Here is a 24,997-nt window from a genome sequence, read left to right as displayed (position 1 = left end):
CACACTTTATTGTTGTTATTATGAATTCAAATATTTACTGAAAACCAAAGCTTTGAAATCCTTTTTTTTTTAATACTTTTCATGCGCTTTCTATTGTAGTTTGCAGTTTAGAACATCATAGAACTACCTAAAAAAAGTGTTTAGTTTCCGACAATAGGGTGCACTCGACTTTGTATTTGACCTTCATTTGTCATAGTAAAACAAACAAAAAAAAGTTGTATCCTTGTAATTAGTGAAAGAGATTATAGTGATAAATGGTTTTCTTAATACTTCATTTTTTTTTCTTTTAAAAGCAAACTTTCTTTTTCATTGATCTTGATGTTATTTAGGCACAACTGATTTTTTTTATTTTTTTTACATGTATGAGATATATTATACTTCAGTGGCGGATCCAGAACTTAATAGTTATCATAGGGGGGAACTGACTGACCTAAGAGGGGCCACTCCAGTCATGCTTTAGTGATCCCCTTATAATCAACCAAATTTTCCCCACAAATCTGAATAAACATGTATATATATATTGTAATATTGTAAAGATAAGATTACTTTTCATTGCAAGTGGAACACTTTTTATGTTGGAATGCTTGGCACTGATGGATCCAGACATTTCCATAAGTCGGTGCCCTAACGGCCTCCAGTCATGTTTCAGTGATTCCCTATATAATTAACATTTTATTCAATCTATTTGATCCCTGTTGATGTAAATGTCCTTTGGTTTTGTGAGTCTTTGTTTACTCCTTGGTTTTGATTGTTATTGTCTGAAAGGATTTAATTTTAATTAGATTGCATTTTATTTCCCCACAAAAAGGCGGCACAAAATCGTGAGCTTAAAAACGTAAAATCCTGAGGTCCCGAATTTAAAGAAATTTAAATACCAACATCCCAAAATTCGAAGCAAGAATTCCCAGATCCTGATGTCCAAAAAAGGTCCTGCCCCCCCCCCCCCCCCCCACGTGCTTGCATTTCCTATCATGATTTTCTTGATAGAGGGTTACTGCTCACAAGGAAGCTATTAAACCAAGAGTTCCAAATGGTGAAGTTGAAATCATCCCTTCGTAAATTTTACGGACGCCATCACGAGTTGGTTGACCGTTATGGAATAACCGTTTCACAAATGATATCGGATATGTTCCTTACGTCGTAACTACAATCCCCTTCCCTTTCATGAATGTGACTTACCGAATTAGACTATTTGCCGGATTTGTAATCACATATTAAAGCAACACGACGGGTGCCACATGTGGAGCAGGATCTGCTTACCCTTCCGGAGCACCTCGGTGAGATCACCCCTAGTTTTTGGTGGGGTTCGTGTTGTTTATTCTTTAGTTTTCTATGTTGTGTCATGTGTACCATTGTTTTTCTGTTTGTCTTTTTCATTTTTAGCCATGGCGTTGTCAGTTTGTTTTAGATTTATGAGTTAGACTGTCCCTTTGGTATCTTTCGTCCCTCTTTTATGTACCTTGTTGATATTCCTAGAGAACATGTGATTACTTTAGATGAAATAAGAATTTAATTGGAATATAGTTTGTTTAATTACTACAATGTCTAGTATTGATTTACTTATACATAATATATCCTTCCCTTTTAAAAAGATCAGAGCAGTCGCCATGTTTTTAGAACTACCCTATGAGATTGACCTCAAGGTCAAAGTACATGAAGAATGGCGGCTCGTCTTACGATAATAGACAAAGGTGTATGAAAATGGATTTACAAGAAAAACGATGAATCAAATGTCTTAGGAATACTTGTTTTTAATATAATCTTTTCGAAAAATTTACAGTTCAAATAATCACAACGTTATTTTAATTCGTATGGCTCAATTAACAGGGCGATTCTGTGCCAAAGCGACAGAAGAGTACAAAACAACACCAGTTTTGGTGATTGTTTTGAACGCGATAAGGTTGGTTAGGAACTCTGTTAATGCCTAGTACATTCTCTTGTCCCCAGAGTTCGATGGCATCGAACAAAAACAATGCTTACAACCGAGTTCAGACGACGAGTAACCGTTTATGGACAGCTGTTTTTGATTATGAAGCCAGGCGTGAAGATGAACTAACCCTTAGAAGGGGTACACTTTTAGAAGTTTTATCAACAGATTCACATATATCAGGAGATGAAGGTTGGTGGACAGGTAGGGTTGGTAATAAAGTTGGTATCTTCCCAAGTAACTTTGTTGCAATTGACATTAACAGCAGCGTTGCTAGTGGACTCCATAACATTCCATCAAATCGACCCTTTGAAATAGATTTCAATGAATTGCAGTTGGAAGAAGTTATTGGTGTTGGTGGGTTTGGTAAAGTGTATCGTGGAATATGGAACGGAGAAGAGGTTGCTGTCAAGGCTGCTAGGCAAGATCCAGATGAACCAGTTATTTCTACGATCGAAAGTGTCCGACAAGAGGCTAAAGTGTTTTGGTTACTTGATCACATTAACATTGCTGCTTTGAAAGGAGTCTGTTTAAAAGAACCAAATTTATGTTTAGTTATAGAATATGCAGCAGGTGGATCTTTAAATAGAATATTATATGGCCGAAGAATCCCACCCGATGTTCTTGTTGACTGGGCTATTCAGATTGCTAGGGGAATGAACTATTTACATGAGGAATCCCCCATTCCTCTTATACATCGTGACCTCAAATCAAGCAATAGTAAGTATTAAGGTGTTTGATTTAGAATACATTTTGTAGTTTAAAACTTTTAAAACTAATTATACCCCCGCTTTAAAAAAGGGGGGTATACTGTTTTACCTCTGTCTGTCCGTCCGTCCGTCAGTCAGTCCGTCCCATGAAACTTTCGTCACATTTTTCTCAGGAACTACAATACATGGATTTCTGAAATTTGGTTTCAGGATTTATATAAGTCAGCTATACCGTGTGATGCGTTTTCAGATTCATCACTTGACAACTTCCTGTTTACCGAACACTTGTATGATTTTACACATGATAGCCAAGTTGAAAATTTTCGTCACATTTTTCTCAGGAACTACAATACAAGGATTTCTGAAATTTGGTTTCAGGATTTATATAAGTCAGCTATACCGTGTGATGCGTTTTCAGATCCATCACTCGACAACTTCCTGTTTACCGAACACTTGCATTTTTTTACACTATTAATATTATCCACTTGCGGCGGGGGTATCATCAGTGAGCAGTAGCTCGCAGTTTCACTTGTTAATATCAGCATTCCTCCCACAATTACATGTAGTAACCATGTTGCACAGTCCATTTGAAATAAAATGTGGGATCCTCACCCTGGGGCAGTAAGACACTGCTTTACAATTTATTTATGTGCATGTGTATGAGTACTTCAATAGCGCAGCAGATAAAGCAGTAATACAATGAATTCCTGTGTTAAGTGGACGCTTTAGGAAACTACCCTAATCAAGTCTTCATTCATATATATATTATATGATACTTAAAATTAAAATATTAAACATTGGGGTTGTAAAGTTCTTCTCTACAAGCCAACAGAATCCAACTAAAATTTTCCAAAAATTGAGCTTCTGGCTTGTGGACTCTAAAAAGTTAAACGTGAAGGCTGATGTTTTTACAGGACATGTCCTGTCAACCCTGTCACAGGCTGTGCTAATTTGTAAGGACTGGTGTATCTATATATTGTGTCTTAAAATATATTTTCCAGGATCAGTGACAATGTTTAAGTACCCTAGTTGAATCAGAGAATAATATGACAGTAATATACATGTACCAGTTTTGCATTTGTAAATGCATTTGCTTGTTAAAGTTTTCTCCTCAATCTTAATCATGTTAATATGTGGATATTTCACTTTTAATCAAAAGAGTGCACTACATGTAGCATGACTAGGGTCTGTATTCAATACTATTCATGTATTTATATGCACGAGTTAAAGCCAAAACTGGTACCTTGGATGTAAAGATACAATTACATAGATATAGGAAGATATGGTATGAGTGCCAATGAGACAACTTTCCATCCAAATAACAATTTAAACCATTAAACATTGTTAAAGGTCAAGGTACGGCCTTCAACACAGAGCCTTGGCTCACACCGAACAACAAGCTACATGTATAAAGGGCCCCAAAATTACTAGTTTAAAACCATTCAAATGAGAAAACCAACGGTCTAATCTACATGTATATAAAAAACCAGAAACACATAAATTACATAAAAAAATGACTACTACTGTAATCAGATTGCTCACTTAGGACAGGTGCAAACACCAGTTGAATCCATATATGTTTAGTAGTACACCAGACATTGCCAGAATGAATCTATTCTTAGATTTACATTTGACTGGAGTTGGAATGCTACATGTGCCACTTAAATTTCAACACAATCTTGATCATGAAACATAGAATACTAGTACAGCTCAATTTGGACAGTTTTGGCAACAATTCAAAACTTAATCCTCTATATTATCTCAAAAATATTTTTTTGTTATTTTATGGACATGATGGATAAGTTAAGTATCACTTGAGTAAATCATTTTGATTTTAACATAGTCCATAGATCTACAGAGGAAGTTTGAATTTGACAGATCTATATCACATTAACAGTACTGGTCATGAGTTATGTCCCTTAGTTTTGTTTTAAATTGGTTTTTTTTTCTGGCTTTTTGATTTAAGAGTAAGAAGGTTACCTCCTCTTGCAGACATTGGGCCAAAGTCATTAAGATTAAAATGTACATTGTGTAGATGTATACAGTAAGAATTATTTGTAAGAAAGAGGATCAAAATATTAAGCAATGTTGTGCTTAAATGCATGTATTTCATAGCTAACAATACATTGTTGGTTTTACTCATTTTTGAAGGCATTAAATAATAACTACTTGTACAATGTCACCATGTTGCTTTCTTGTACATTTTACAAATTACTTTGAACTTTTGTGGATAGTTGAATTGTCACATTGGAAATGCACATATCCTTTTTATTAAACAATGTCCATGATTTTCTTGTACATGTGTTGATGGGGGCCTCTGTGGCCAAGTGGTCTATGTAGTTCTACTACTGTATAAATCACTAGCCAGTCAATAATGATGTTGTGAGTTCGAAACCCCTTCGTGTGAGTGCACTAGTACATGAATCCAATCCTGAATTTAAACGCTTCTGTTGGAAATTTGGTTGCAACGTTAACTACAACTTAGAGAGAAATGAAAATTACCAGTAGAATAAGATCTTTGAATGAAATCAAAGGGCTAAATTGTGTGTCCACTCCTTATACATGTACAGGTATTTTGTATGGGGAATGACTGTAAGGTGTACTGGTACATGTACATGCTTTTTCTTGCAAGTTTTATCTGACCTTGACCTCATTACCAGTAGAATAAGATCTTTGAATGAAATCAAAGGGCTAAATAGTGTGTCCACTCTTTAAACATGTACAGGTATTTTGTATGGGGAATGACTGTAAGGTGTACTGGTACATGTACATGCTTTTTCTTGCAAGTTTTATCTGACCTTGACCTCATTACCAGTAGAATAAGATCTTTGAATGAAATCAAAGGGCTAAATAGTGTGTCCACTCTTTATACATGTACAGGTATTTTGTATGGGGAATGACTGTAAGGTGTACTGGTACATGCTTTTTCTTACAAGTTTTATCTGACCTTGACCTTTTGTTACATTTGTAATTTTTGATGGTTTGGTCTTGTGTTCTTTTAGCAATACATATACATTCTGTTTTTTCCCCCCATTTCTTAGATACATGTGCAAATGTACTATATATGACAATGTATTATAAGGAAAAGGTCAACTACATGTTTATACATTGTATATAAATGTTTATGTTGTATTGATTTGAAGATTTCTGTTTGAAGGGTACAATGTATATCTGATATTTCCCTTATTTATATGGTTCATTGGTCATATACATATGCTGGTTAAAAGTAAGTTTTCTCTTGTGTGTTTTAAATGAGAAAAAAACAACTAGTACACTCAAGTTAAATTGAAAAATTGCTCAGCAAGACAGAATCTACAAATTTATAGTCAAATTTCAAAAACCTTCAGTCTACTTTTATAGGAGTTATTTCCCTTATAACTGACCATTTTTCCAAAACAATATTGTAGAGTATTTATTTAATTAAGATTTAATTAAAAAGATAGATGCACATATAGCAGACTGAAACTTGAAACTTGAAACACATGAACATAATTAAAAATCATATCAATTTTCAATTTTGAAGGTGATACATGTATACATAGATTCTGTTTTAAAAAAAGTAGATCCTTAAATTTGTAACAGAAGAAATAACAAGAAGAAAAGATTATGGAAATTACATATTGTTGTTTATCAATGATTGTAACTGCACTGCATGTGTATTTAAACGTCTTACATGTAGAACAATTATAGTAAATATGTAACAGGTTGAACTACTTTTTTTCTCAATCTGTTTAAATCGATCATTGTCTGAACCAGTTTGTTTAATATAATTCTTATAAGTTTCCAGTTGACATACATAAGACACAAATATGAGTTCAAACAGACTGCATTATATATTACATGATTGTGGTTGTGTTATTATCCTGCTTTTATCACAATGTATACCATTATAGATAAGGAGGGATTATTAGAACACCTTTTTAAAAAAGATCGTATGAACTTTTAACAGTAGGATAGGCTCGTTTCATTTAAATTTCAATTGAAAACTATAAAACTTGTAACATGATATGTTTGTAACCTGTCAAGGATGAATTCATCTTCAGTGTGTAGGTGGGTGGGTCTTGTTTAAATTTAGGACACTATCAGACCGGATTTCCCTGACCTGGACACTGTGATTCAAGGCCATAAATTATCATATCTGTAGACTTATTATTATCATATCTCATATAGTTATTATTATGTTTTTTAAAGATTACATGTAAAGATACATGTTTTTCATCATGGGTTAAAATAGTGCAAGGGCTTGAAGGCCAAACAAATATATATATGTTTCCTGTCCCTTATAAACAAATACATGTACAATGTACATGAACTAATTACAAGTCCAGAACATTTCTCTACATGTTTTAAGTCTATCTCAAATTTTTAAAAACTTTTTTTTTTTAACCTAATTAGCTTTCCTATTTGTTCTATCAGGAGACCAGAAACATATATGCATATATAATTTGGGCTTGCATATACATGTATTAACTAGCTTGTTTTATAAAGCATAAGTAACAGGAGAAGCCAGGAAGAGTTTTGTGTTTATATTTAGACAAATCCTATTGGCCAATAAGTCTTTGTACCTGATTGACATACTTCTTAAGGGCAAACTGTGTTTACAAGGGCCAGTAGATGGGAAAATAGACTAGACTTGTTGATCCTGGCAAATATTCATTAATTCAACCCTAGAAACCTCAACATCCTTTTGAATTTAGCCCTTGAAAAAAATCTGCTAGGCCTCACTGTTATTTCAAAATGCCAAAATTCTTTTGGTCCTTTTCAAAATTTGGTGGTCGGGACCGTGTGAGCACCACTTGTTAAGAACCCCATTTTCTTGTTGCAGTGTAACCTTAAATAGATTATAATAATTGTTCTTTTGAATGGTCCATTTTATAGCAACTTTATATATACATTTTTAGGAATATTTTCAACAGATTTCATTGAAACATTAGGTATATTTTTGTATTAAAAATGTACATTTACATATAGGTTATTGCAATTTTAGAACAAACAATTATCTATATCTATATTTGAAATTGTCAAGTTTATATTTTCTTGATTTAATTCAACATCATTGAAGTTTAAATAAAAAAAAGTATTTTTCTAATTCGTGTGCGGTACAAATTTGCAAGCTTGACTAAGAAAATTAATTTTGTTAATAAAAGTTTGACTTTTTGTATAGTATAAAACACAAACATATAATGACAGAAAATTGTTTTGATTGGTGTTCGCTAATTCATCACTTTGATTAAATTTGTAAGAGATAACGTTTTTTGTCTTTGAGGGTTAAACTGAATGATGTCAGATTTGAAAATGTGGGTTAAAACTGGGTCTGTTTCATGTTAAAAAAAAAAGATCAATTTGTGTACATGTGTAACTTTAAAACAAGAGTAAACATTAGATTTATATCTGTCAATATTAGTGGTTGGCAGTGTGACACAACTTTGTAAAAACATAAACCTATGACATTTTGGATGATGTGATTTTATTCCAGCTATGTAAAATATTTCATTTAATAACCAGACTTACATTGATTATATATGCAAATGCATTTTAATGGGTTAATTGGTTGACGAAATTGACAATAGAAATGAACATAAAATCTGTTACGTTAGAAAATACAGGTAGATCAAAAACATTGTCCATTCAGTCATTTTCTTACTGAAATTTTTAATTAAAATACAATTTTCCAGTGTTTTACTCAAGGCAATAAAAACGTCAAATACAATTTTTGGAATATAGGGACCATTATAATGTATTCATTAGAGAGGACTTGTTTAGTGATGTTAAAAATACAAAACAGATTTTTAACTATCAGTCAAAGTTTGATAAAACATGATATATGTGAAAATATACTGTTTATGTGCCAGCACTTTTATAGTGAAAACTCTGCAAACATCTAACACAATGTCTTTATAATGCAGGGATCACCAATAAAAAAATCATGGGTTAACTGTTTAGAAATTTTAATCGATGTATACCTTTTGCAATTTACTTTTTAATAAATACATATGTATGTGTGTACCCAAATGAATGTGTCTTAAATTTATCCTTTAATTTTATGATTGAGAATTAAAGGTACCAGGATTATTGTTTTGAAAATTATACTAAGTATCTCATTCCACCTCAGAATTTAATTAAGATTCATCATATGAGAAACCCAATGGGTGGGGCTTAAAACTTGAGGTTGAAGGAGAAACACCCTTATAGTTACATAATTAAACGGTTGGGATACCTGTAATGGAATACTGTATTCTAATCTCATAAAACGTTTTTTGCTATTTAAATGCTAACTGAACAAATTAAATATATCGTGCAAATTATTGAAACTTGGTTAAATATCAATTTGAAAGGTAACCTGACTTATTTACACTTATAAATTTTGCAGTTCAGTCTTTCATGTCTTTGAAATTAAACTTGTAAATATTTATTATTTTGCATAACATGGTCAAAACACATAGAGTCTGACTACTTTTATAATACACAAGTACACACCCGTGATATCGCGGGTCCATGACTGAATTAATGTATATAACTATGCCTAAGCCTTATTTTAGTAATTGGTATTGTCATCTGATAAAGTCATGTCGATTATAAGATACACAGTTTTCTCTGCTTTCAAATCTTTCTGTTTGAACCCGTCGACCTGGAACTTATCAATTATTGGAAATATTAATTATTTGGAAAACAAAAGGTCGAGGCTATCCAGGAATGGGGTATTTTTTAATCAACAGCATTGTCCTATATTAGTTATCTTAGAAAGTCTTGCTGATTGCTGAATAAAGCTACAATAGGGAACAATTTGACAATGATTGAATTAAGTAGTGTCAGCCCTTTGATTATGACCCGTGTATATAGCAAAATCCTAAATACACCGTTTGGTGATGCGCCTGTCAAATGCGGAACGTACAGATAAGGTAATAGCTAACAGGTGAATATACTATTGGTATCGGTATCGGATTAGACCCGGAACTTGTTAATTATTGGCAATATTAATTATGTGGAAAACAAAAGGGTCTGGAGTGGTGTAATTTTTAATCTACACCATTGTCCTATATTAGTTATATATAGAGTTGAATTCTTTGATTTGTCGTTTTTACCCGATGACGGCTGACAAATTGGACCTCGTAATTTTAGTATTATAGATGTATTTTGATAGTCCTGAATATTCCGCTAGTTCCTGGTTGTTTCTAAATTTGCATGTTTTGTAGATCTCTATATCACTGCTCAAGTTAACAATTTTCAACTTTTTAATGATTGTTAATTTTTGTTGGATACAAAATTGGACAACATGGACATTTTAATTTGCCTATTTTATATTTATGCAAAAAAAGAGAAAAAAAAAATCTTAAATGTCATTAGTAAACAAGCCAAGATGACATAATATAGTAATATTTTTAATGGAGATGAATTATGACAACAGTTATGTGTATGTCTTTAAAAGTGTGAAATAGGTCAACTTGTGGAATATAAATTTAAAAAACCAAAAAAACACATGACATCTTTTACGTCATATATATTTGATAATTGTTTTTTAGTGAAAATTAAAAATTTAGTCTTTTCCGGCAATACCACTGTTTTGGAGACCAAGCTTTCACATAAACATTATTTTTTTTATATTTTAGACATTTGTCATTGTCAAATACCGGTAATGGCTATATACATATAGTCTGCCAGAATCTCTAGAATTAGGATGCTTAATTCAGTTCATATTAATTTGTCATCTACCTGCCATGGGAATCCCACTCTAGCCCACTCAAATTAATTAACCTTAAAGTTTAACCTATTTTCCATGCTTTTAGTAAAAGAATAAGAATAATGATCAAAGATGTGGTATTATTACCAATAAAAACGACTTTTGCCCGAAAAAATGTTAACAAGGTTCAGTTATAAGCTGTTGAATAATAAAACAAGAAGATATATTGTTGCAAATGAGAAAGCAAATGGTATACATGTATTCAGGAACATATATATTAATATATATATATATGTTAGATATACTGTTCCCAGATGTACTGCATATAATAACAAGCTTTAAAAGACCTTGACGTGACAATATTTAATAAAAAACAAAAACCTCTGAATTACAGGCTTTTGATTTGGGACTGGCACATACAAAATATGGAGGAGTAAAAAAAATTTGCAGATGCCCAAAATCATACCCTCCCTTAGTTTGGGACAGCTGTGAAACAGCACAAAATACAACAAAAAACAGCTGAAAATGGTTTGACTCATCAGATGATCACACAAACAACACAAAAAAACAACAATTTATATAAGTTTTTAAGACACAAATCTAAGAATCCTTGCAGCAACTGATAGCTTGTTCAAAAACAAAAATAGATAATAAAAAAATCATATATCCAAGACTTATGTAAAAGAAGAGAAATGACATATCCACCATGTCCACTCAAAAAGGTTACACAGGGGACCATTCAAAATCCTTGCACTTCCTGTGCCCTTGAAATAATGTCCCACAGCCCTGACCACCATTCTATATTGCTGTGAAAGATTGTACTGGCCTAAAAAAGTAGACATATGTTTTCCTCAAAATGAAATGGACCATATCTGATGTCTTAGATGGCAGCTATGTACTCTGATAATGTAAAATCTTAGTTAAGATATTTGTCTTTATTAAGGAAAACTAATTATGACTAAAAGGAGATCTGGTAGACATTTTCACTGAATTAAAATTGAAAATGGAAATGGGCAATGTGTCAAAGAGACAACAACCCAACTAAAGAGCAAAAACATATTTTTAGTGCACTTTTGTAAAGGGGCTAGCTGAAGAGCATTTCCAGGTGCAGGATTTTCTCGCTGCATTGAGGTGAGGTTCATTTATTTTCGTGGGTATTAATTTTCGTGGAGTGCTGAAAACTTGCATATTCATGCATGGATATTTGATTTCGTGGTTTTGCCAATATCTGTATACAAAGCCTATTGAAAATATGTTATTCGTTGAACATTTGAATTCGTGGATCACCTGTACCCACGAAACCCACGAAAATTGGTATCCAATGAATAATAATGAATCCACAGTATTTGTTCAGGTGGTTGTTTCTTTGACACTTTCACTGTTTCCTTTCACAATTTTGTGTATACATCTATAAAACATAAACCCTATGACACAGAAGAACCAAAAGACAATAAGAGGTCAATATACTGTCTTCTACAATAAACAAGTGTCATGATCCAATGTTTGAATGAAATAAACTGACACTATTAAACACCAAACTCCCCTGTTTGATTATGTAAATCACATGTTAACACTCACTCAACATGCTAAACACTGTAGTAATTACCAACATTTGAAAAAAAATGGTGTCATTAATTATTACATGTATAAAAATTGTAGTCGTTCATTAATTACTTAATTACACAGTGTGGTCTGCGGTAAATGGTCAAATAAATTACGGGAAAATTAGTAGTATGAGTAGTACATTAAAGTCATTTCTTTGAAAAAGTAAAACCACTTTTTTTGACAGAGATCATAAAGCCCAGTTTGAATTTTAAGCACTTACGTTAACTTCTTATATTGATGGCCTTGGCTTACAATTAAAGATACATGTATGATGAGAAATTAAAAGTAAGGGCTGTAAGACTATTTTAACAGCACAATTCTGAACACTTTAATAAATAATATTAATATTATTTTGATGGGGAACATTCGCTGCCAGCTGCCATGTTTAATTAACCTCTCTAGATTTCTTAGTTTTGGTAGAGTTGTCTCTCCTTTTGCTGTTGCAATATGCATCTTTTAAATTTATTATTATGTCTAAATGTCTTCAAATCCGTCCAAATATACTCTATGCACTATGCTTTACTTAAAAGATAGTTATTAGTCAGAATACGCAATGTTAAAGGGAGGTATGTCTATTTTTAGTCTGGGAAACTACCCTGTATTCCACATATATATGGGCATTTAAAGTGTTCAGGTAAACAGAAACAGTCGGAAGAACATTTGGATATTGAAAAAACAAAAAGTATCCAAACCTGCCCTGTTTTAATTTTGGTACTCCGTAGAGTTATATGCCCTTTTGCTTTTGCAATACACATCTTTTATACATATTACTATTATTTTTCTTTCAGTACTCATCAAAGAACCAGTAGAAAATGACGACATTTATGAAAAAACATTGAAAATAACGGACTTTGGTTTAGCAAGAGAGGTATCCAAGACAACCAGGATGAGTGCTGCAGGAACATATGCATGGATGGCACCAGAAGTTATTAAAACTTCTACCTTCTCCAAAAGCAGTGATGTCTGGAGGTATTAAAGTATTATTTAGCTCGGTTCATTTATTTTTTTTCATGAATTCAAGAAAATGTATTTGTTAGTATAAACTGTAAAACCACCAATTATTTACATAAAAACTGTACATTAATATTTCTTTAGAGGAAATTAACATAGTTTATATAAAATCATCACTTAAACCGTAGTTGAACTAATTTCCTCTCACCAGTGAATTCATCAACAAAGTAATTTGTCGTAATTTAGCTACAATGGATCAAACACCACATATAAAATAATACAAAAGTAAATATTTGTAAAATCTTTGCTTTCTAAGTATCTGTTTGCAAAAATTTACATTGAAATGACCATGATGACAGATTTACAAAATTACAAGCAGTAGCTTATACAAAAATTTAATGAACAAATGAATATGTATGAAGCAACTTTCTTAAGTTACAGCCTTTTGAGGAAGTTCCCTTGTCATGTTTAGGGATTTTTGTCAAGTTTTCGGAATCTTTTGGTTTTATCTATTTGAATACTTTAAAAAAAATTGCCCATTGACCCCCAATTTTTTTTTTTATAAATCTTTTAGATGTATAATGATAAGCCATCTGTAAAAGTCTTATAAAATTGTAATCATTTTTTAATAGTTTTTGAGAACCTTAACTTTACAATGATAAACCTATGAAAACTCAAGAGAGAATATTTTCCTGTCAAAACTTCAATGGCTAATATCTTGAAAACAAGCACTGTGCTTGACCTATATAATTTTTTTGCTCTTTTGATTCCTTGATTAATCCTCTATCAATATAAACTAGTGTTTTGAAAAGTTAATTATTTTGAAACTGTGAAGCGAACTCCCTGAAACTAGAATATTTTTTTGTTGAACAAATAAATGACAAACAGGCAGGACAAAAATATTAAATACATGTATGTCTTCCACTTAAAGAAAAAACAATTTTTGTAATGCTATGATATTTTTTTGTGATATTTGTAGCTATGGTGTTTTATTGTGGGAGTTACTAACAGGAGAAACGCCATACAAAGGAATCGATGCCCTTGGTGTAGCTTATGGTGTGGCTGTAAACAAGCTGACACTACCAATACCATCTACCTGCCCCGGCCTCTTCTCCAAACTCATGTCAGGTAAACATCACAAACAAAATATTCTATTGACAGGTATCAGGCTAGTAGAAATGTCCTTAAAAATCGTTTTTTGCTGAAGAGAGGCAAAAGATACCCAGAGGGACATTCAAACTCATAAGTCGAAAATAAAGTTACAAAGTATGGCTAAATAAGAAAAAGACAAACATACAACCAATAGTACACAAAACACAACATACAAAACTAAAAGACTAAATAGCAACATGTACCATACCAAAAACTGGTGTAGATCTCGGGATGCTCTGGTAGTGTACCCCTTATGTTAAACCTACCAGTTAAGTAAATAGAAATCATTATCAGTGTGACGATAGTAGAGGGGTATTATGTTTTCTGGTCTGTGCTTCCCTTCGTTCGTCCGTCCGTTTGTCTGTGCATCTGTTCAGGTTAAAGCTTTTGGTCAAGGTAGTTTTTGATGAAGCTGAAGTACAATCAACTTGAAACGTAGTACATATGTTCCCTATAATAGAATCTTTCTAATTTTAATGCCAAATTAGATTATTACCCAATTTCATGGTCCATGGAACATGGAAAAGGATAGTGCGAGTGGGGCATCCATGTACTTTGGACACATTCTTGTTACTTTCTACATTACCCAAGTTTATCTGGCTCATTAATTCAGATGGGCAATCATGACATGGCATAGATCATGAACATTAAACTGATTACTGTCTCTAATATTGAATATAATAACTACATGTATAATATCAATAGGAACCAACATGACACCATCAAGATAAACCATTTATTTGTCAACTGTAAAATCACAGACATGCAAAAAGTAAAATAACAAAAATACCAAACTATTTAAGAAAAATAAAAAAAACGGAAAGTCACTTATTAAATGGCAAAATCAAAAGCTCAAACACATTAAACAAATGGAAAACAAATCTCAGATACATAGAAACAAGAGGCATAATTTGACTATTACCAGAACAACATAAAACCCTACTAAGGGACAATTACAAGAATCTGAAACAAATATCTAAAACATCTTACAATAATATGAATAAACAAAGATGAAGGGTACATGTCAATTAGAGCAACCCAATAAAAATAACCAAAATACATTAGAGAACAAACATACAGTAGTAAATTCTGTTGTGAATAAATTTGAATAAAAATGCAAATAAAAGTGCAGGTTACATAAAAGTTGTAAGAAACATATTGATATAAGTTATAACTGCTTTATAATGCAGAAATAGTATTTTTATTTACTTTCGTTTCATTAATAATTGGTTGCTTTAGGAACAAATGCATTTTGGTTAATATTTGATTTTGTGGTCTTTCAAAAGTCTGCTTTGAACATTAAAATTTGTTGTTCACATATACCCCAAAAAAAAAAACACATGAAAAAAACTCATAAATGATATTGTATCCACAGTACTTTGAATGATACTTAACAATTATATATTTTAACAGATTGTTGGCATCAGGAATCCCACGAACGGCCAACGTTTCAGGAAATTCTGTCTCGTCTTGCGGACATTGCTGCCTCGCCATTTATGACTACACCTCAGGAGTCTTTTCAAACTATGCAAGAGGACTGGCGACTGGAAATTGAAGCTATGTTTGATGAACTCCGTAGCAAAGAAAAGGTAATTTAATCATTACCAGTTTACCAAACTTGTTAAAAGCTGGGGAAATTAAAATATAGACAGTAAAATTTACAAAATATAGTATTATAAAAATAAAAAGATGTGGTATAATTGCAAATGAGACATCAACCCACCAGAGAATAAATGATGAAATGTTAGCAAATAAACGTACTGGAAATCTTCAAATATGAGCAAATATCGTTTGTTAAAGTAAAGGCTGGTCCAGAAATGAATGTAGTATGGGTTAGTAGACACTTTTAATTTTACCCAATCAGCATTTAATTTTAATTCACTATTTTCTATAATTGTACAGGTTATCTTTATTAAATTTTAAATTAGTGTCTCCTACCCCTTTTACAATTAGTTCTAGAACATCCCCAAGCTTTGAAAGTCCAAACATAACAAAATGAGAAACAATTGAAATAATAAACTATCAGCCTGATTTATGTACAAAACAATAACGGAAAAACAAATAATAAACTATCAGCCTGATTTATGTACAAAACAATAACGGAAAAACAAATAATAAACTATCAGCCTGATTTATGTACAAAACAATAACGGAAAAACAAATAATAAACTATCAGCCTGATTTATGTACAAAACAATAACGGAAAAACAAATATTTTAGACAGCCACTAACGGTAATAATGAATTACAGGCTCTAGATCTGGTTAATATGAAAATAAGGAGTAGTTGTATGCTTGCAAATAAGACAACTATCTATAAGAATACTGCCTCTTTCTTTAAGAATTTCTCATTCAATTTCTGAAAGGAAATGTTTATCAAGTACCACATGAGTACTGGGTTCTCCTTGATTTTTGTTACATTTTTACAGTACAATAGGTTATCATTTAAAAATAAAGAAAGGCTTCAGAAGTAGTACAATTGTTTTAATTCATTGTATATTTGAATTTTTAACAGGAACTACGTTGTAGAGAGGAAGAACTGACAAAAGCAGCATTACAACAGAAGAAAGTAGAGGAATTGTTACATAAACGAGAGCAAGAGCTGAAAGAAAGAGAAATAGAACTTGTAGAAAGAGAACTTAACATTATGATTTTACAACAGATTATGGGAGCCCCAAAACCACGAATTAGGAAGGGAAAGTTTAAAAAGAGTCGTCTGAAATTAATCAAAGCTGGAGGCCCTGCTATTAGTCAGCCTTCAGGTAAAGTGACAATGCATTTTAGCTGATTTGGTTAATTTATGCTCAGAAACTGTGTTGGATGTGAAAATTCAAAGCTTTTGAAACAAGATGGACTTTTAGTGGCCACATTTTAAATTTCCTATTTGCTCACTAAACAGAAGCACTTAACAATTTGTTTTGTATGCAGCTGCTTTGAAATGAACAATAAAAACACTAATAAACAGTCTAAAGTCATTTGATAATTGAAAAAAAAACACATTCACATTCAAATGCAGCATTATCATACAATGTAAGTAGATATAAGAAGATGTGGTATCATTGCCAATGTGATAACTCTCCATCCAAGTCACAAATTGTAAAAGTACAAATAAACTACTACAGGTCAAAGAACGGCCTTCAACAATGAGCCTTGTCTTTAACTAAAAATAAAAATATGTGACTTTGAAAAAAAAGCACATCAATCTATTACAACACACAACAATTTGTTTTTTATGCAGAAATTTTAAACAGTTACACAGGCTTAGAATATCATTTGTCTTCAAAATAAAATTTAAAGGAAAATCTGAAAGCTAGCAGAGTTTAGGATATTGCAGTCAGTCTGTAAGAAATAACATGACATATTCAGAAATAATTGAATTTATAATGTCTGTCATAGAGGACAGGTTGGCAGATAAAAAGATGTACCGTTTATAAAGAGGTGTGTTTCATCAAAGTAGTCATTTATAAGAATTAAAGGATTGATTGGCAAATTTTTATTTATTGGGTATTAAATTTTTTGACACATGACTTGTTCATGACTGAAGAGAGACAACTCTTATTAAATTTTTAGATCCAACTTAATATCCTTCATGGAAAGATTTTGGTCCACTATTTAAGAAAAATATAACTTATTTTTGTGTATATTTGCATTAACAGTAAATTAAAACATAGATCTTTTCTTGAAAATTTTTATGAATTAATTAAATGAATTATGATTTTTGTTTCAGATTTCGGCCATAACATTACAGTACAACATGAATTATGATTTTTGTTTCAGATTTCCACCATAACATTACAGTACAACATGAATTATAATTTTTGTTTCAGATTTCCGCCATAACATAACAGTACAACATGAGTTTCATCCTCCTGCACCGTCAAGTCCTGATAGTCATGATAGTCCACCTCAGTCTCCTGCGTATACACCTGCTAGACTTCGTGCAATAGCATGTAAGATAACCATTTTGTATATATTGTCACTTTTTTTTTGTCATTTAATAAGTAAACATCTGGCAATGTAATATTTTTTTATACTTTCTGTGCTTTTGCAATGAAGACATTTAGTCGCTATGTTTAGTAACCACTTTACAGATTTCCAACTAACATCAGTTTATTGTTTCATAACTAACATCAGTTTATTGTTTCATGAAAATTGATCAAAACTGATAGATATAAAGATTCTATGTACTTGTATTTATCCTGATGGCATTGACATAGGAACCAAAACATGTCGATCATATTAAATAACTACAGAAACTCCTAAATAGTTGTAACAGTCTTCGTATTTACTTACTGTATAGCAGGTTATTTTCTCAGTGTGTAACATTTTGTTGTTTTTTTGCGAATAGAACGAAATCGCCAAAATAAATTCCACCAATTTAAAAGTGCACATGTAAAGGTATTGATAAAAGTTTTGAATCTGCCAAAATAATACCAGCAAATTATTTTGTATACATTATTCAATGAATATCGTGAAATTTTACACCTGCAAAAAAATACAGCTATACGGTATCTTTGTTGCAAGCTAAGCTCAGTTCAAAAGAAGCCTCAAATAATTCTGTTGTTTATATATTTTACAGATCAAGCGTCAGAAGAAGTAAAGGAGGGGGCATGGGAACTTGTTCAGCTTTGAAGGAGCACCTGACATATTTTAATTTTGTTTATTTATATATTATACAGATCCAGCATCAGAAGGGGTTAAGGGGAGGACGTGGGGACCAAGTTCAGTTCAGAAGGAGCGACATCAAAGACAATCAATTTACTTTGCTGATGGAAGATGGTCTAAAAGTGCTCCAACTCTGAAGAATATGGGTGGACATTCCAACATTGGAGCTCTCAGAGATTTATGTAATATTTTTTATTTATTTAAATAATATCTTGTTTAAAACCATGAATATCCTTTTATTTAAAGTTAAATGTTAATTACAAATGAATTCTTTTAATTTTAAATGTATGAACATTTGTCATTGTATGTTAAAACAAATACCAAATCAATTTATCATAAATTTTATTTACATCAAGGGCATACGATTCAGTTACAGGGGATAATGACGTTGCTAACGTGAAATGCTATTTTCGAATCGTCAAACTGTGACATATAGGGAAAAGATGTATTTTTCGACTGGTTATTATCATTCAAACTGATTTAATTTGAAAACGAGTTCATGGACATCTTTCTTAAAATGACATTTGTACTTAAAATCAGATTTTAAGAAAAGGTTTAATGGTTGGTAAGCCTTTTTGGAAATATATGAATTAACATTACTTCTACACACAGATATATATTGAAGATTAAAAAATCATGGAAACATGTTACAATGGGAACATGTTACATATCTTTGTACATAATCTTAAATTACACACCTTAGCTCAGATGGATTTTGTTAATTTTATATGCACTCTTTGGACTATGGAAATGATCAAATGCACCTGAGCTTTATAAAAATATGAAAATGTGATATGATTGACAAACTCTACACAATGATTAAATGTACTTAATAAGAGGAAGCTTTGTCACAAGTTTTGATACATGTATGATGTAGATGTTTTGATACATGTATGATGTAGATGTTTTGAAAAGTTAAGTATGAGAGTTATATGGTAGCTGGTCATTATGAAAAAGTACAAATGTTTCACTGCTCAAATAAAAAATGTATACAAATGGCTAAACCTCAGATTGTGTCTTTAAATAAAATACTTACATTACTCCCTTCACAAGTAAAACATCTGCCTCTTAAGGGCATACGATACAGTTACAGGGGAGGTAATGACGTTGCTAACGTAAAATGTTATTTTCGCGATGTCAAACGGTGACATATCGGGAAAAGATGCATTTTTCGACTGATTTTATCATTCCAACTGATTTAATTTGAAAACGAGTGCATGGACCCCTATTTATTAAAACGACATTTTGTTTCATTTTGCAGAGAGATTATGTGGACAAAATTTAATAAAACTGTTAATAGTGCATTTTTTTTTATTTTGAGGAATATACAGCAAAAAATACGTTTTTTTCTCAATTCATGACCATTTGATAAATTTGATAAATGAGTTATTTCTGAATAAAAAATGCATATTTTTTTTTTATACTTATAAAATGCAGAAATAACAAATTATTTTACAAAAAATAATCTGTGTTTATCTTTTAAAACAAAAAAGTTATGGCTTTCTTACGAAAGGGAAAATACGGCCACAAATCTGAATTTTGAGCAAATATACAAAATTTCGACGGGATCAAAACTGTATCGTATGCCCTTAAGTTTCTGTCTAATCATTATTTGTGGGATACCAATTTTAGTGGATTTTTTGGGTATAGGTAAACACTACAAATTTAATTGTTAAAAGAAATACAAATTTTCTGTAGGCTTGGATGCAGACCTTTACAAACTTGGAAAGAAAGTTTCCACAATAACACAATTTTTCTTTCAGCTTGTATGCAGAGTTTTTTTTATAAACTTTGAAAATACTCCACAGAAATACAAGTTTTCAGACTTTTTTTTATAAACTTTGAAATACTCCTCAGAAATACAAGTTTTCAACAATTCAGGATCATTCCTAACCACGAAAAAATAACTGAATCAGCAGTCCATTGAAAAAGATATCTTTATCAGTTAGATTCCAATAAGAATTTAGTTTCACGATTCATATTGCATTAATTTAACCAATCAATTCACATAATGTGTCTTAACTTTTCAGATGATGATGAGAACGACTGGCCATCAGACGTGAACGATTCTAAAAAACACATTCCAAATGGTGGAGAAATGAGCAGTTTTAAGTTGTCAAATAAACGGTCTGATAAGTCAGATAAAATAATCGATAGTGCTTTAATGAACATGGCTTCTATGTTGTGTTCAGTGGCTATAGGTTATGATGTACGGGTTCCAATTCAGAAAGATGACACAAAAGTGACTCGCAGGAAGAGAGACTCGTATATCGGGAACCGAAGAGATGCTTATAATCAAGCCGTTCGTGACTCGTTTATTGAATCAGATGATGCAGCTGCATATCGTTTTACTTCGGCAGCAGGGTATCCACATAATACATATCATGGATATCAGGTGAAACGGAGACCAAGTTTGAACTTCGATGATATGCCTTTGCAGTTTAAGGACTTTGCCGAATGTGACAGCCCATCTACTCTTCAATCTACAAGTACACTTACATCCCAGACAACGGTTCAGAGGAGGTCGTTGTATGGAAGTGATAGTGACTCACCTATTCCAGAACGAACCCATAACGTTTTACAACGTCAAACATCAAATAGTAGCAATTATGACACTCCAAAATCTTCTAAAAATAGGCATTCAGTGACGTTTGAGGACGATGTTTTACGTGATGCCAAAAACTTGTCATTTGTAAATACCTCATCACAAGATCAGGGTTCACAAAATTCCAGGAATTCTTCAGAGTATTCAAAGCGTCAGTCAGAACAGAGTGATCCTGCTCCACCTATACCTCCCAGGAGAAAACCTAACGGTGAAACCCCAGAGAGGCCAAAAACCTTGGACATGGGGCCACGCAATAGGCCCACTCTCACACGATATTCTGCCACACAGCCAATGTTTAACGGGAAAAAAGATTCTCCACAAAGTTCAGGTGACATAGTTTCTAGTTCTGATAATACACCGTACTTCTCAACCAGATCGAGTTTGTCACCTGGTCACACCCCACCTCATATTGCCCATCAGACGACACTGCTAGATATTGATGTAGACGGCCAGAGTCAGGATGGTACAAGACCATTACTGTATGGCCAAAAATTTACAATTTCTGATAATGATGTACTTTACTGAACAAAACCAGTTTCAGAGCAACTCTGAATATTTTTTTTTAATATAAATTTGATTGCTGTATTTTTACCTCCTCCTAAAAATTTGCCTTACTGAAAGAAGAAAAAAATGTTGATCATTTTTTACCAAGAGAATTTCATATTCATGTTCACTATTTTTTTACTTAGTTTTAAATTTCAAACTATGCAGTATACTAATTTTCCTACCAACTGAACAAAGCAAATTAACAAAATTGAGATACAGCAAACAAAATATTTTAGAAAATTGCCTGAATTTTTTTTATGTTGCATTATGTATTTTTTTGGTATTTATTGAGTTCCATTTAGCAAAAACGCTAACTCAGTTAGTAAATGTACGGCGGCTTTTCTCTGTGATTTTCTCGTTACATTTCAGTCAAAAAGACCCAATTAATTACCACCTGTATTGCAATTTTTTTTTATTGAGTTATTTATATTCATTGTAACTATATTCTTCCATTAATTTCACCTGATTAACAATGGATCAATTGGCTGCATAAAAATAAACAATTTGTTAAAGGAAAGAACTAAAATGTATAATATATATATACACAAAGATTCTACCACTGCATTGAGTTTGTTACAATAGTACTTAACTTCAGATTGTTAATATTTTAATTTAAGTGTTCATATTGAGAAATATCTTACTGTGCGAATATATATATAAACTATTCTTAAAATAGAAAGGGCCTAACTATGCAGCCAATTAAGCCGTTGTTAATCAGGTGGAAATTATTCAATAATAACCACATCGTAGATTGTACAAATAGTAACAGTAAAATTCAAATGTTAGAAAAACATTTTAGTTCACTAGCAGACATTATAACTAGTTCACAGTATACTGAACATCACACGTGAAGCATCACATCCTTCCAGTTACCATAGTTACACTGTTCATTTCTTACTTTTTTGGCAGAGGAATTATATAAATAAATTTTTCACAGAATTTTAATGCTATTGGTCCAGTAAATGTACTTTAGAATTATTGGCCAAACTTGATAAAAAAATTATGATATAAATACATTTAAATGTTCTACTGCATAAATGGACTCAGTTGGTGCATCTTTTCTTTTGTTCGATATAGAAAATGAAAAATTTTGAATGTAGAATTCATCTTTATCACTCATTATGTACAATGTTGGCTCTTTTTATCCACCGAAGTCTATAAAAAAAATGATTAGCTGTTCATTGCTCCTTTTTGAGCAAAGGTTCAATGTTTATAAATTATCATAAATGCCTTATTTTGGCCCCAAAAATCAAATTCTCTAGTATTATAAATAGATATTCCAATTGATCAAAGATATATATATAACCCACTACTTTCTTTTATCAATATTCCATAAAATAATTCATTTTTATGCTGGAAAAGTAGCCTTAGAAACTTCGTTCAATTTTTTTTACTGAACTAAAAATGAAAAATTTCTTTCGTTTTGCATAGGTTTGTCAATATAACTGAATGTCTTTTTCTTTTTTATCGCAAACTACATTATTTTCAGAGTTGATCTGAACGGACTTGTGATATGTACAGGTTTTTTTTGTATATTTTAATTGCTATTAAATCAAAGAATTTTAATTAAGTTTATGGAAGGCCATTTTAAGAACAAAAATATTTTTGTTATTTGTTATATATACTATTTGTACTAAAGTGTATTTGTAAAAAAAAGATAAAAAGTGAATGTTATTTATATATATTGTGTATTTTTGTTATGTAAAAATGTATGTAGATAATGGTCACTCATATATTCACAATTTTATTACTTATTATAATATAAGAACTAGGATGAGTGAATATTTGTGACGAAAACCTGGGTAAAATAAATCTGACATCACAAAATGAAATCCATACAATGGTGCAGTGCTAAACTAGTCATTGATTCATAAAACTGTCTGTATTCATTGAGTGAAGGGATTTGATTGGTTAAATACTGTCTGTCTTCATTGAGTGAAGGGAACTAATAGGTCAATAATTACTCTCTGTTTTCATTGAATGAAGAGATTTGGTTGGGCCACATGTAAATCTTACAGTTGTCATTGTTATAGATCAAAATTAAATTTATGTAATGTTTAAAGAGAGGCTTTCATTAATATGAAACATTAGAAATTGTTAAAATCAGATATTATTTCAAGACATTTCAAGATTTGACCAAGATGTCATGAAAATTGAAAATGATGTAATATGAAAAATAAAAGGCAGCTGTCATCTAAATCAGACTAGTCTGCATGGGCGGTTCCATCCATTTTAAAAAGGGGTGTTCCAACTATATGCTCCCATTCAAATGCATTGATCGTCCAAAAATAGGGGAGGTTTCCAACCCCCAGAACCCGCTTGGATCCGCCACTGGTCTGATTTAAAATGTTGACATATAGAATCAACATGGGATTGGTTTTTGCAGTTTGGCACTTTCTTTAAACTTCTTTTAAACAAGCATAAAATTCAAACATATTGTGGAAATGATATAAAATCAGTTTATTTATTCAATATTGTCTCTTTAAAATGTTTTTCTATAAAAGGCTATTATTAAAAGCACAGGGATTAAATTTGATAGCAGAAAAGATTACATGTACTTTTCACCAACAAACCATACACATTGAAGCAGTTGATCTGATTGTTACCATGGTTACGTAAGGATCTGATGTAAATAGTATTGAGTTCAGCATAATATCATTGTCAGATTTATGTTACTTGGGGTAGGTGCAATACTCAAATTTAGTTACGTTGCTAAATATAGAATTTATATGGCTAGTAGATGGTAGGTCATAATATTATCATCAAGCTCTTTATAATTCAATGAGTTTTACGAACAAGAAAAGAAGATAATTTTACATACTGTGGATTCAATTGTTTTTGTGGGAACCAATTATCGTGGATTAAGGAAATCTTTCAATTTTGTGTTTGAAATTTGATTCTGTAGTTTAGTACAAGTTTGCCTATAACCCAATAGCAAATGTGTACTTCTTTAACCCTTTCCTCCATAGTGACGCCTTTTAACGCCACCACCTTTACTCCCCAATGACGCCTGTGTAGTACCTCAGTTGAAATACTTTGACTACAAAGTGTCTGCTTCAGACTTAATAAAATTTGTATCCAATATGAAAAGGATATTCATAAGAATATCTGACTTGAATTTATTTGATGAAATATTTGTTTTTCGCAATTTGTTTATACT

At 31.7% G+C, this 24,997-nt stretch overlaps 1 protein-coding gene across 1 annotated transcript; it reads left to right on the top strand.

Moving 5' to 3' along the window:
• Positions 1-1,607: 1,607 nt before the first annotated feature.
• Positions 1,608-23,501, top strand: LOC139514160 (mitogen-activated protein kinase kinase kinase 9-like). Its single transcript, XM_071302945.1, has 8 exons — positions 1,608-2,647; positions 12,709-12,889; positions 13,851-13,999; positions 15,437-15,612; positions 16,537-16,783; positions 17,849-17,971; positions 18,701-18,868; positions 20,717-23,501. The coding sequence occupies exons 1-8, from the start codon at positions 1,921-1,923 to the stop codon at positions 21,814-21,816; spliced, it is 2,871 nt and encodes a 956-aa protein (XP_071159046.1). The 5' UTR covers positions 1,608-1,920; the 3' UTR covers positions 21,817-23,501.
• The last annotated feature ends 1,496 nt before the right edge of the window (positions 23,502-24,997 follow it).

Source organism: Mytilus edulis, chromosome 3 (assembly GCF_963676685.1).
Source record: "Mytilus edulis chromosome 3, xbMytEdul2.2, whole genome shotgun sequence".
NCBI classification, from domain to species: Eukaryota; Metazoa; Mollusca; class Bivalvia; order Mytilida; family Mytilidae; genus Mytilus; species Mytilus edulis.
Note: the sequence above shows the minus strand (reverse complement) of the source record. Positions and strands in the feature narration are given on the sequence as shown.

Bases quoted from the DNA above. Each gene is read 5' to 3' on its own strand.
- LOC139514160 (XM_071302945.1), top strand. From the start codon at position 1,921: ATGCCTAGTACATTCTCTTGTCCCCAGAGTTCGATGGCATCGAACAAA. The intron at 15,613-16,536 runs GTAATTTAATCA...AATTTTTAACAG, and splicing joins AACTCCGTAGCAAAGAAAAG to GAACTACGTTGTAGAGAGGA. The intron at 16,784-17,848 runs GTAAAGTGACAA...TTTTTGTTTCAG, and splicing joins TGCTATTAGTCAGCCTTCAG to ATTTCCGCCATAACATAACA.